This window comes from Polistes dominula, unplaced genomic scaffold (assembly GCF_049000335.1).
Source record: "Polistes dominula isolate Pdom_NZ unplaced genomic scaffold, Pdom_raw_medaka contig_20, whole genome shotgun sequence".
NCBI classification, from domain to species: Eukaryota; Metazoa; Arthropoda; class Insecta; order Hymenoptera; family Vespidae; genus Polistes; species Polistes dominula.
In genome coordinates this window covers 3,465,870-3,479,654 of record NW_028301147.1, presented here as the reverse complement: position 1 = coordinate 3,479,654, position 13,785 = coordinate 3,465,870, and the positions used below count along the sequence as shown (strand labels likewise).

The window sequence follows — 13,785 nt, the reverse complement described above, 5'->3', positions numbered from 1 at the left end:
TAGGTGCTCAGAGTAGAAGGTCCCCTTAAGATACATTTTCATATATACAAATGATTTATTTTTAATTGGATTAAATTGCAATGAAAAATAGTTAAGCAGTTCTTTAAAAATCTTTATTGAATCATGTTATACCTTAAATTTACACAAATTTTCATCAAAACGAATTATAGTGATTTTTAATACATCAATTGTACGTAGTTTCGTTTAAATTTGGAAATATTTTTTATACTTTTCTTCTTTTTTTTAGAAATTTTTGACACTTTTTTCGATGAGACTCGATCAATCATCGATTTGTTTTTAATTTTGCGAGAAAAAAAAGACTTTTCTATGATCAAAATACAAATACTCAAAGTGATTCCAAGTGGTATAAGAACAAGAACCGATAATACGTTGGTTATTTGAACTGGTATATGTTCGATATTTTCAATGGATCTTCGTTTAACTTTCGAATCTTTTATTCGATTCATCATTCCATTGTTGATAAATTTTTGCAAACTGAAATTAATTAATTGTGCTTTAATTAAAGGGTACAAGGATTATTTTTTTAAAAATAATTTAACTTACTGATAATTAATGACCTTGGTGAAGGGATTATGCTTAGATAAGATTAAAGCTAAATTATCTACATGTCCTCCTTTGATAGAAACAACTTTACATGGTATTTTAAGAATTACCGTATTTTTTATTTCATCCGACGTGTAGATCGCTAATTTTTTATCTTTACAAAGCTAAAATTAAATTCATAATTATTACTATTTAAATTATTACAAATACAGGATGTTCCAAAAGTCACAAAATCACCAAACGTATTGATTAAATATAATTAATTAAAAATAATTTTCAAGAAGTATTTTTATTGGTTAGGAAAATAATTTTATGTATATTTTACGTAGAATGGATTACTATTTTTCTAAATAGTCGAGTGACTTAAGGGTCATCTTTTACATTTATTAATTATTTTCATTATTTTTTTTTTTTTATCATACTCTTTCGAATCCCTCGAGTACAGTAATCGGCAAGTTTTTTTCTTCTATCATCATATTCATCAATTTTTTCGCAAGCGAATCTTTCGAATTCTGGAAATAAATTTTTGTTCGTTTTTTAGCATGATTAATGTTTATGAATATAAATATTTGACAATTATTTTATGATAAGCATAAACAACGTTGACATTTGAAATACTTACTGCAAAATTATCATAATCAGCAGTACCGCGAAATACGGAAAATTTGTATGTACCATCTTCAACAAAGCCTTCTAATGAACGGAAAGGTAAAACACGAATGACTGACGTTAAAAAACTTATCAAGGCCGCGGAATATGCCGTTGATAAGACAAAAGCCATTAAACACATTGAAAAGTATATTATTCTTAACGAAGATCTATAGGGAAAATCTAAAGTACACGAATATATAGTGATAAAGTAAACATTAAAAATAAATGAATGAAAAACAATTGAAAAAGAAAAAAGAAACCTTCATTCGAACCTGCTATTCCTTGTTGACAAAAAATACCATAAATTTCAATAAAATTATCGGATATTAAAGGTCCAAGGTAACGATCGGTCCCATTTCTGATTTTAATAAAAATTAATAAAATCGATGCAAAGATCAATACTCCAAAAATGGAAATCCATACAGAATAAGCGAAAGTCTGTAATAAAAATAACCATTTTTTTTATTAGTTGATAATTAACGAGAAAAAAAATTATTTTAAATTGATATTATTTCGTACTAGAAAATATGATGACCATTTAACAGCAAATATTTGCGGTTCTTGAATGTAAATGCAACTTTCTGATAATAAAAGAGGAAGAGTAAAATCAACTACGTTCAATCTTTCATTAGTCATAGAAAAATCTGAAACAGAAATGTCAACACGTCCAGAATACATTTCTCCCATAGCACCGGTCCAAGTATTTATTTTTGGGTCCCATCTTCCGTACTCTTCTACTTCGGATACAATTTTGAAACTAAAATTGAGGGTAGTACAAAGTTCTCTTAATATTTTACCAAATACACCGTCTAATTCACCATCTTCGTTTATATTTATGAATGGTCCATCCTACAAAATTGATGAAAAAATAATGAAAGACGAGTTTATTAAACCCATTTTTTGAGTCATAATTTTAAATGCTGAATTAATAACACGGATGAGAAATATTTAAACTAAAAGTGAGTTAACCCGTCTTCAAACACGTTGTTTGTAAATTAACAAATGAAATTATTTGATATTTAAATGGGTATCTGAAGGTAAAGATCTAATGTTACAAGTTTGTATAAAAATTTATTCTTTTCTTCCAGTCACCTATTCAATTTATGTTTTGAATTTTTACTTACAAGGTACGCGCGCATATTATTTTAAATTACAATAGTAATAAATTAAATAAGTAAAATATCTTTACCTTAACGAATACAGCTTTCATAACCAAACCGCCTAAATTAACTCTTCTATCGTAAATAGAACCTGAGCCAAGTTTGGTGATCCCTTTATCCAAGTTTCATGTTGCTACATCATTTATTTCCGTTTGATTTTCATCGATTGAGTACCATTCTCGTAATAGATTGTCCCTATTGCAACGTACCAAAGTTTCCGAGTCGTATCTCAGATGAAATATATTACCAGGTGGATTTTGACAATAATTTGTATCGTAAATGAATACAATTAACCACGCGGCAAAAGACATGTCAAATGTCCTAGTTGCTAATGAAAATTCATTGATCGCATCATCGTCAGAAATCACTGCTATGTAATGCGGTCTCACTATTCGGTTCACGTAATATGACGATTCGTGTAATTCAAAAAAGTACAAGTTCGAAGTGGTATATCCTTTACGTGAAAATGCACGTGTCCATTTAAAAATCATCGTGGTCATTTCCATTTCTAAAGAAAACAAAACAAAGCAAGACAAAAAGAACAAATTCAAATTAAAAAAACAATATACGAGTATATTTTTTAAACTGAATTTTTGTATATCACTATTGTCAACATATTTCTACCTTTGGTCGAATTGGCGTATAAAAAGATGGTCGAATTTGTTTCGTAAAATTCGCAAACGTCGATGATAAATGAAACGTATTCGTTTTCGGTAGGAAGAAATTGGTAAGATTTTTTGATCTTCAAAAGAATAGAAAGAAATAGAAGGAATATATTGAATCCAATGAAAAATTTCATTTTGTTTTTTTTTTTTGATTGATTTTTGGTTATAATTTAGTAATTTTATTCAGACACTATTATTTTGTTTTTACATCGAACAAGTAAACTATTCATGGAATAAAATCGAATGCGACTGAAAGAGACGATTGGACGAGACTAAATTTATAAATTATTAAATAGAATTATTGTCAATTTGAATATTGCGATCGTCGTGCAGATTCTAATGCACGCAAATGTTTTGCTTGAACATTTACTGATCATGAAAAATATTTTATTCGTGCTAACACTGATCTATAAATTGATCCATTAATAAACTATTATTTGTATATTTTTTTTGAATATTCTAACAAATACACATAAACCACAAGGACACACAAGTTAGATCTTTATCAGTAAAACAATTTTATAATGTTAATTCTTTAAAAACAACATTGAAAAAATTTAAACGAAACTAAATTCATTATTTCTTATACGAGATTGTAAGGATATTATTGAAAATTGTTGTAATCGATTAAAATACGTATTGAAAAATTGAATTTCATGTATTGTAGGATACCTTGTAGATGAAAGTTTGTATTGCACAAAATTGTAAACTATGCCTAAAAATAACATGGTAATTATTTTTAAATAATTATATAGTTGTAAAAATCGATATAATTTAGACATAAACTACACGTGAACTTTATTCGGTAATACTTTCTACAAAAGTGAAAGCTTTGAGTGAATGCAACTACTTTACATAAATGACAATTATATTATAAAGATTAATTTCAAAAGCATATTAATGTCATAACTGCAATAGTGTAAATCTTATAATTTATCAAATTTTGTGCAACATTTTTTTTAAGATGCTTCAGTTCTAACATCAAGTTTTTGCGAAATCACAGATGGAATTATTTGCAATTCTAATTTCTTCTTCTTTTTACGAGTAAAAACATAAACTTCGATGAATAGTACACAAATACTTAATACAATACCAATTAGAATAAAGAAAATAAGTGATATTACACTGGTTATGTGAACTGGCTTATATTTTATTTTATCTGCATTTGTCGTACTCAATGACTTCTGTTTTAAATGATGCATTCTTCCACTGTCAACAAATTTTTGCAATCTACAACAAGCATGAGCTTTAACGTATACGATAAATGATACGATTAATAATAATAATTAAATACTTGCTGAAAATTGATGACGTCGGTGTACGGATTGTTTTTCGACAAAATTATGCCAATACTATCTGTTTGTCCTATTCGAATAGAAACAATGTCACATGAAAATTTAAAGTTAATATTTTCTTTTACAGCCTCAGATGTATAGAGTGCTACATTCTGATTTTCACAAACCTGTAATTTTATAAGAAATAATAATAAAATAAGAAATCAAAAATATTTATCTTTTCTTTCTTTTAATAATTCATCTTACTGTATTAAATGCTATGAGTGGACTAGTTGACAATTTGTCTTCTTTTATCATTAATTTCCTCATTTTCTCCGCATAAGGTTCCTTAGAATTCTAAAAATAAATATAATTCCACTTTATAGTACATTCATATTTTTCAATATATATTCCAATAGTTACAATTATATTAAACTTTATAATTCTATAAAACACAGTTTTAATTTTTCAAGTTAAATTATTGGAAATTTTTTTATATTAGGAGACTGATTAGTTTTAAAGAAATTTCTACAAAAAACTAATAGATAATAAATATTATATTTACCACAAACATTTCATAATTATTTGATCCACGAAAAACGTAAAGCTTATAGGTGCCGTCATTAGCGAATTCTTCTAATGAACGAAATGGTAAAATTTTGTTGGCAGTAGTTAAAAAACTAACCAAAGTGGCTGAATAAGCGGCCCATAAAACAACTGCTAAAATAAATATTGAGAGGTAAACTATTCTTAACGAGCTATTTTCAGGAAAATCTGAAAGAAAAATATTTGTTTATTAAAGAAAGATAAATCCGAAAAAAAATGAAAATAAAATATATTGAATGTCTAACCTGTTAGACCCTGCTGACACAATATACCCCAAATCTCTAGAAAACTATCAGCCAATAAAAATTCTGTTTTTCGATCAGTTCCAGTATTTATTTTAACAAAAATTAGCAAAATTGAAGCAACGATTAATACACCAAACATAGAAATCCAAATATAATAAGAAAACGTCTATAATAAAAAATAATGCTTTTAATTGATTTGTAATATATTGAGGATAAGAAAACAATAATAAGACTTGAATAAAATTTTATCATACCAAAAAATAAGATGACCACTTAAACGAGAATTTTTGTGGTTCTTGAATATAGAAAGAAGTTTTCGAAACTATAAATGGAAGAGCGAAATCAACGGCATCCAATCTTGTAGTAGACATAGTAAAATCGGATACAGCAATGTCAGCTCTTTTAGAAATTAATTCACCCATTGCACCAGACCAACTTTTATTTATTGGATTCCATATTCCATGCAATTCCATTTCTGAGACAATTTCGAATGTAAAATTCAAAGCAACGCAAAGTTCTTCAAAAATTCTACCAAATATCCCATCTAATCTACCATTCTTCTTAATTTTTAAAAATATTGAGTCCTGAATAAAAAAAACAAGAATATTAAAATTTAGTCATAAAAAAATATTATTTCATGTAATGTTTTACAAAATCTTAAGACTAGAAGTAAAAACGTCTTACAAAAAACCTTACCTTTATTGTAACAATCCTCATAATCATACCCTTTAAATTTTTCCTTCTATCGTATAAATTATTAGGAGCAACAGTTGTAATTCCTTTTTCTATATTCCACAATGCTACATCATCAATTTCCGTTTGATTTTTATCAATCGAATACCATTCACGTAAAATATGTTCTCTACCACATCGAACGATCATTTTTGAATCGAATCTCAAATGAAATATATTAAATGGTGGATTGTGACAATAATCCAGATCATGTCCACTGCAAGTAAAAACTACAAGCCACACAGCAAAAGACATGTCGAAGGTACTTGTTGCTAATGAAAATTCATCAATAGCGTTGTTATTAGAAATCATTGCTACGTAAAGCGGTCGTACAATTTTTTTATGTAATAGGATGATTTATGCAATTCTGAAAAATAGAAGTTTGTTGTCTTATAACCTTCATTAGAAAGTGCACGAGTCCATTTGAACATCATCGTTGCAATTTCCATTTCTATTAAATAAAAAAACAGCATTTAGAAAAAATTATGATTTGAAGTGATTAATAATATTGTGTCAATACATATATGTAATAAAATAAAATGTTGAACATAAGCACACACACGCGTTTGCTTACCTCTTATCGATTTATCGTATAAAAAAATGACAGATGATGCACGGTACAATTTACAAATGTCGATGATCAAAGGAATGTGTTCGTTGCTGATCGATACTTGTTCATATGACTCCGTTGTTTTTGGTAGTATAAAAAGAATAACAAGTTTTGTCAATAGTACAATTATTGTCATAATTCTCATTGTACCTTTCAAGAATAATTTTTCCGACTGGAAATACTAAACGAACAACCGTGTTGTACCGAATTCAATTAGACAATTTTAATGCAACTGTAGAAGAAGATCCAACAAAACTGAATTTCTAATTTTTTAAGAAAATTATTATTGCATTGTGTGTCACTATCATTATGGAGATCTGAATAACTTTAACGTTACTGTGTCTATGTACTTATACGTACAAAATTAAATTGTTTTCTTTACGTTGATACAAAACAGATCTTTTTTATAGTAGTTACTTGTTTTCTTTTAATTTCTCTTAATGTACTTTTTCGATCACCTTGATAAATGCGTGTACGTTAACTCAAAATAGTATTTATGTACGTTTCTTTTCAATTGGTAAAAAATTCCTTTTCATAAAGGAAACGTTTCATTGTCATTAACACAATTTAATTTGTTCGATTTAATCAATAAAACAGAACCTTGTACTTTACAAATTTATAAGTTAATATCACATTTTGTAGGACAAAAATTTTCTATGAAAAAAAATACCGCAAAAATATATTTAAATAAGAATGTATAGATTTGTTTATGTTTGATACAATTTATTTAAAATATTACAATTATCTTAGAAAAAATAATTGAAAGCAAATAAATGTCACTACTTAAATTTTGTGCAATATTTTATCTACTCTTTTTCACTTTTAATGTTAAGTTCTTGTGAATTAATAGATGGAACAATTTTTAATATAAATTTCTCCTTATTTTTAGAAGCGAAAACATAAAGTTCTATGATAAGTACAAAAATACTTAATACAATACCAATTAGAATAAAAAAAATAAGTGATATAACGCTGTTTATGTGAACTGACTTATATTTAATATTATCTGCATATTTCATTTTAAATGATTTCTGCTTTAAATGATGCATCTTTCCACTGTCGATAAATTTTTGCAAACTACAACAAGTATAAGCTGTAAAGTATACGATAAATGAACTATTTACAATAATAATTTAATACTTACTGAAAATTGATGACATCGGTGTACGGATTGTTTTTTGACAAAATCATACCAGTCATGTCTATTTCTCCTATTTTTATAGAAACGATGTCACATGGTAACTTAACGTTAATATTTTCTCTTATTGACTCAGATGTATACAGTGCTATATTTTGATTTTCACAAATCTGTAATTTTACAAGAAATAATAATAAAGTAACGAATCGAGAAATTTATCTTTTTATTCATTTTTAATAATAATAATTATAATAATAATAATGATAATAATAATTTATCTTACTGTATTAAATCCTATAAGCTCTGCCGTTGACAATTTTTCTTTTTCAATCATCATCTTTTTTATTTTTTGTATAAGTGGATCTTTCGAGTTCTACAAATAAAAATGATTTCATGTTATAGGATACATTGATTAAATAAATTATATGCTACAATTAAAAATTTGTTTTCTATTCGATTGACAACTAAGTCATTGCTGATTTTAAAAAACCATCTATTGACAAAATTCGCAATCACTTAATTCCCAACCCAATTGAAATAGGTCAAAAATTAATCTTGTTTTATACACTATAAATAAATACAAATTTTTCATAGTATGAGCCTAATTTGTTTTAAACATTACAGTATGCTTTTAAAAAACATATTAGATTTTAAGTATGATACTAACCAAAAACATATCATAAATACTTGATTCACGAAATACGTAAAGTTGATAAGTACTGTCATTAGCGAAATCTTCTAATGAATGAAATGGTAAAATTTTATTCGCAGTAGTTAAAACACTAATCACAGAGGCAGAATAAGCTGCCCATAAAACAACTACTAAAATGTTTATTGAGAAATATGCTATTCTTAACGAGTATCTATCAGGAAGATCTGAAAAAAAATATTCTTTTAATAAAAAAAAAAAATGAAAAAAATTTATTAAATATCCAACCTGCCAGTCCCTGTTGACAAAATATACTCCAGATCTCTAAAAAATTATCCGAAAATAAAAGTTCTATGTTTCGATTTATTCCAATATTTATTTTAAGAAAAATTAGCAAGATTGAAGCAACGATTAATATTCCCAAAATAGAAATCCAGACAGAATAGGAGAATGTCTATAACAAAAATGTAGTGTTTAATTGATTAATAATAAATTGAGGATAAGCATACAAAAAAGAACTTTAAAAAATTTTATTATACCATAAAAAAAGATGACCACTTAAATGAGAATTTTTGAGGTTCTTGAATGAAAATAGAAGTTGTGGAGTCTAAAAATGGAAGTGTGAAATCAACAGCATTTAATCTCGAATTGGACATGGAAAATGCAGAAGGACAAATATCTGCATTTCTGGAAATTATTTCACCAACAGCGCCTGTCCATTTATTTTGTTTTGGGTTCCAAACACCGTATTCTTCCATTTCTGAGACAATGTGGAAAGTAAAATTCAAAGAAACACTAAGTTCTTCAAATGTTCTACCAAATATCCCGTCTAATTTACCATTCTTCATTACTTTTATAAATGGTGAGTTCTAAGTATTCAAAAAAAAAACAGACACATTCAAAATTTGTTTTTAAAGTAATTATACATAATTACTTATTAAAACCAATTACATTTACTTAAAACCACTGCTTTGAGGATGTTAAATAAAAACTAAAATGTCTCTTCAAAAATTAATTTACCTTAATTAGAATAATCCTCATAGTCATACCCTTTAAATTTTTCCTTCTATCGTATAGATTATTAGGAGCAATAGTTGTAATTCCTTTTTCTAAATTCCATAATGCAACGTCATCAATTTCCGTTTGATTTTTATCAATCGAATACCATTCGCGTAAAATATTTTCCCTACCACAACGTACGATCATTTTCGAATCAAATCTCAAATGAAATATATTAAACGGAGGATTGTGACAATAATCCGGATCACGACCACTGTAAGTAAAAATTACAAGCCACACAGCAAAAGACATGTCGAAGGTACTTGTTGCTAATGAAAACTCATCAATAGCGTTATTATTAGAAATCATTGCTACGTAAAGCGGTCGTACAATTTTTTTTATGTAATAGGATGATTTATGCAATTCTGAAAAATAGAAGTTTGTTGTCATAAAACCTTCTCGAGAAAGTTCACGAGTCCATTTGAACATCATCGTTGCAATTTCCATTTCTATTAAATAAAAAAACAACATTTAGAAAAAATTATGATTTGAAGTGATCAATAATATTGTGTCAATGCATATATGTAATAAAATAGAATGTTCCACACACGCACACACGCGTTTGCTTACCTCTTATCGATTTATCGTATAAAAAAATGACAGATGATGTACGGTACAATTTACAAATATCGATGATCAAAGGAATGTGTTCGTTGCTGATCGATACTTGTTCATATGACTCCGTTGTTTTTGGTAGTATAAAAAGAATAACAAGTTTTGTTAATAGCACAATTATTGTCATAATTCTCATTGTACCTTTCAAGAATAATTTTCCCGACTTTAAACACTAAACGAACAACTGTGTTGTACCGCATTGAATTGGACAATTTTAATGCAACTGTCGGAGAATATCCTACCAAACGAAATTTCTAATTTTTTAAGAAAATTATTCTTACATTGAGTACTTTTATCGTTGTGTAGATCTTAGGAAACATAACGTTTGCAAGTGAGTATGTGTGAATGCTTGCAAAGAAAATATCATCCCTAACGTTGATATGTCATAGGTTGTTATAACAAAAATTATTTGTTTTCTTTTAATTTCTCTTAATGTACTTTTTTAATCACTTTGATAAGTGCGTTTACATTAATATAAAATAGCCAGTATTACGGTATCCGTTTATAGATATTATATGCATTTGTTATTTTCTAATTGAAAGGTAATTCCTTATCTTACAAGAAACGTTCTAATGTCATTAAAAAAATTTATTATTTCTAACAATCGATAAACTGAAACATGTACTTTGTAAATTCATATGTTAACATGACGTTTTGAAGTATACAAATACTTTCTATTAAACGGATGTTTTCTATGAAAACAAATACCGCAAAAATATATTTGAATGAGAAAGATTAGATTTGTTTATGCTTGTTACAATTTATTTAAAATATTACAATTATTTTATAAAAAATAATTGAAAGAAAATTAATGTCACTACTATAATATTGTGCAATATTTTATCTACTATTTTTCACTTTTAATGTCACATCGTTGCAAATTAATTGACGAAACAGCTTGTAATACTAATTTCTTTTTCTTTTTACGACCAAAAACACACACTTCGATGATTAATATACAAATACTTAATACGATACCAATAAGAATAAAGAAAATAAGTGATATAACACTGGTTAGGTGAACCGGCTTATATTTAATGTTATCAGCATATGTCATACCCAATGACTTCTGTTTTAAATGATGCATTCTTCCACTGTCAACAAATTTTTGCAATCTACAACAAGCATGAGCTTTAACGTATACGATAAATGATACGATTAATAATAATAATTAAATACTTGCTGAAAATTGATGACATCGGTGTACGGATTGTTCTTTGACAAAACCATACCAGTCAAGTCTATTTCTCCTATTTTTATAGAAATGATGTCACATGGTAGCTTAACTTTAATATTTTCTTTTACAGCCTCAGATGTATAAAGTGCTATATTTTGATGTTCACAAACCTGTAATTTTTTAAACAAAAATAAAACAACGTATCTGGAAATTCTTTTTCTTTTTTAATAATTCATCCTACTGTATTTAATCCTATTAGTGCATTCGTTGACAATTTTTCTTTTCTTATCATTAATTTCCTTATTTTATCAGCATATGGTGCCTTCAAATTCTATAAATATAAATGATTCAAAGTCATTACAATTTTATTTATTAATTTATATGTTACATGTAAACATTTTTTGACTACAAATAGTTAAAGATGTATTTTTGTTTTATTCACAATAAATAATTAAAAATTTTTTAAGCTATTAGGCCAATTTTTTTTAAACGATAAAATACTAACCAATAACCTATCATAAAAAATAGATTCACGAAATACGTAAAGTTGATAAGAACTGTCATTAGCAAAATCTTCTAACGAATGAAATGGCAAAATTTTTTTCGCAGTAGTTAAAAAACTAATTACAGCAGCTGAATAAGCGGTCCATAAAATAATTACTAAAATAAATATTGAGAAGTAAACTATTCTTAAAGTGCAATTATTAGGAAAATCTGAAACAAAAATATTCTTTTAATAAAAAATATATGTATCATAAAGAAATAAAAAAATATGTTAAATATTAAACCTGCTAATCCCTGTTGACAAAAAATTCCCCATATCTCCAAAAAGTTATCCGACAATAAAAATTCTATTTTTTGATTTTTTCGAATATTTATTTTAAGAAAAGTTAGCAAGATACATGCAACGATAATTATTCCCAATATAGAAATCCAGATAGAATATGAGAACGTCTATAACATGAAATGAAGTGTTCAATTCAATCAAAATAAATTCCGGATAAGAGAACAAAAATGCAATTTAGATATATTTTATTATACCATAAAAAAAGATGACCACTTAAACGAAAATTTTTGTGGTTCTTGAATATAGAAAGAAGTTTCCGAGACATAAAATGGAAGCGTGAAGTCAACGGCATCTAGTCTCGAATTGGACATAGTAAAAGAAGATGGGCAAATGTCAGCATTTCTAGAACTTATTTCACCAATAGCACCTGTCCATTTATTTTGTTTTGGGTCCCAAGCACCGTATTCTTCTATTTCTGATACAACGTGAAAAGTAAAATTTAAAGAAACACTAAGTTCTTCAAATGTTCTACCAAATATCCCATCTAATTTACCATTCTTCATTACTTTTATAAGTGAAGAGTTCTGAGTATCAAAAAATACGATACATTAGAAATGTGTTTATAAAAATATATATACGATTTTAAAGATTTAAAAAAAAAATAAGTAAAACTTCTTCTAGAAAAATTGGCTTACCTTAATTATAACAACTTTCATAATCATACCCTTTAAATTTTTCCTTCTATCGTATAGATTACTAGGAGCAATAGTTGTAATTCCTTTTTCTAAATTCCATAATGCTACATCATCAATTTCCGTTTGATTTTTATCAATCGAATACCATTCACGTAAAATATGTTCTCTACCACATCGAACGATCATTTTCGAATCGAATCTCAAATGAAATATATTAAACGGAGGATTGTGACAATAATCCGGATCATGACAACTGTAAGTAAAAATTACAAGCCACACAGCAAAAGACATGTCGAATGTACTTGTTGCTAATGAAAATTCATCAATAGCGTTGTTATTAGAAATCATTGCTACGTAAAGCGGGCGTACAATTTTTTTTATGTAATAGGATGATTTATGCAATTCTGAAAAATAGAAGTTTGTTGTCATAAAACCTTCTCGAGAAAGTGCACGAGTCCATTTGAACATCATCGTTGCAATTTCCATTTCTATTAAATAAAAAAAATAACATTTAGAAAAAATTATGATTTGAAGTGATTAATAATATTGTGTTAATGCATATATGTAATAAAATAAAATGTTGAACACACACACACACGCGTTTGCTTACCTCTTATCGATTTATCGTATAAAAAAATGACAGATGATGCACGGTACAATTTACAAATGTCGATGATCAAAGGAATGTGTTCGTTGCTGATCGATATCTGTTTGTATGACTCCGTTGTTTTTGGTAGTATAAAAAGAATAACAAGTTTTGTCAATAGCACAATTATTGTTATAATTCTCATTGTACCTTTCAAGAATAATTTTCCCGACTGAAAACACTAAACGAACAACTGTGTTGTAACGAATTGAATTGGACAATTTTAATGCAACTGTCAAAGAAGATCCTGGGAGACTAAATTTCTAATTTCTTGAAAAAATCCTTTTTGGCATTTAATATCGTTATTATTTGAGAGATCCTAATAAACATAATGTTTCTATGTATTTATGTGTGTTAGTACTGGCAAAGAATATAATATTCCTAACATTGATACATCTTAGATTGACATAATAAAAATTATTTGTTTTCTTTTAATTTCCTCTAATGTATTTTTTCGATCTTTGATAAGTACGAGTTTTTTTTTTATACATGATGTCTTTTATTAATGTATC

The 13,785-nt window shown here is 27.0% G+C and overlaps 4 protein-coding genes across 4 annotated transcripts; all 4 read right to left on the bottom strand.

Annotated features, from left to right (window-relative positions):
* Positions 1–121: 121 nt before the first annotated feature.
* Positions 122–2,883, bottom strand: LOC149030914 (glutamate receptor 1-like). The gene is made up of 9 exons (XM_089177289.1): positions 2,623–2,883; positions 2,405–2,466; positions 1,735–2,064; positions 1,488–1,653; positions 1,187–1,395; positions 987–1,076; positions 565–728; positions 230–495; positions 122–132 (listed from the first exon to the last, which is right to left on the bottom strand). The coding sequence occupies exons 1-9, from the start codon at positions 2,879–2,881 to the stop codon at positions 122–124; spliced, it is 1,557 nt and encodes a 518-aa protein (XP_089033415.1). The 5' UTR covers positions 2,882–2,883.
* Positions 2,884–3,999: 1,116 nt separating this feature from the next.
* LOC149030913 (putative glutamate receptor) lies at positions 4,000–6,346 on the bottom strand. The gene is given in 8 exon segments (XM_089177288.1): positions 4,000–4,270; positions 4,339–4,502; positions 4,582–4,671; positions 4,880–5,088; positions 5,166–5,331; positions 5,420–5,749; positions 5,862–6,238; positions 6,241–6,346. Coding segments are annotated over 8 exon segments (1,713 nt in total).
* Positions 6,347–7,313: 967 nt separating this feature from the next.
* LOC149030912 (putative glutamate receptor) lies at positions 7,314–9,815 on the bottom strand. Its single transcript, XM_089177287.1, has 7 exons — positions 9,315–9,815; positions 8,834–9,163; positions 8,583–8,748; positions 8,313–8,521; positions 7,929–8,018; positions 7,652–7,815; positions 7,314–7,584 (listed from the first exon to the last, which is right to left on the bottom strand). Exons 1-7 carry the CDS (start codon positions 9,798–9,800, stop codon positions 7,314–7,316), a joined length of 1,716 nt encoding a protein of 571 aa, XP_089033413.1. The 5' UTR covers positions 9,801–9,815.
* Positions 9,816–10,815: 1,000 nt separating this feature from the next.
* On the bottom strand, positions 10,816–13,376 carry LOC149030911 (glutamate receptor 1-like). The gene is made up of 8 exons (XM_089177286.1): positions 13,238–13,376; positions 12,628–13,115; positions 12,187–12,516; positions 11,934–12,099; positions 11,651–11,859; positions 11,387–11,476; positions 11,201–11,315; positions 10,816–11,099 (listed from the first exon to the last, which is right to left on the bottom strand). Exons 2-8 carry the CDS (start codon positions 13,111–13,113, stop codon positions 10,816–10,818), a joined length of 1,680 nt encoding a protein of 559 aa, XP_089033412.1. The 5' UTR covers positions 13,114–13,115; positions 13,238–13,376.
* Between the last annotated feature and the right edge of the window lie 409 nt (positions 13,377–13,785).

Bases quoted from the DNA above. Each gene is read 5' to 3' on its own strand.
- LOC149030914 (XM_089177289.1), bottom strand. From the start codon at position 2,881: ATGGAAATGACCACGATGATTTTTAAATGGACACGTGCATTTTCACGT. The intron at 1,654-1,734 runs GTACGAAATAAT...TTTTTATTACAG, and splicing joins AATGGTCATCATATTTTCTA to ACTTTCGCTTATTCTGTATG. The intron at 1,077-1,186 runs GTAAGTATTTCA...ATTTATTTCCAG, and splicing joins CTGATTATGATAATTTTGCA to AATTCGAAAGATTCGCTTGC.
- LOC149030912 (XM_089177287.1), bottom strand. From the start codon at position 9,800: ATGGAAATTGCAACGATGATGTTCAAATGGACTCGTGAACTTTCTCGA. The intron at 9,164-9,314 runs GTAAATTAATTT...TTGAATACTTAG, and splicing joins TGAGGATTATTCTAATTAAG to AACTCACCATTTATAAAAGT. The intron at 7,816-7,928 runs GTAAGATAAATT...GTAAAATTACAG, and splicing joins AGCTTATAGGATTTAATACA to ATTTGTGAAAATCAAAATAT.
- LOC149030911 (XM_089177286.1), bottom strand. From the start codon at position 13,113: ATGGAAATTGCAACGATGATGTTCAAATGGACTCGTGCACTTTCTCGA. The intron at 11,860-11,933 runs GTTTAATATTTA...TTTTTGTTTCAG, and splicing joins TTGTCAACAGGGATTAGCAG to ATTTTCCTAATAATTGCACT. The intron at 11,316-11,386 runs GTAGGATGAATT...AAAAAATTACAG, and splicing joins CACTAATAGGATTAAATACA to GTTTGTGAACATCAAAATAT.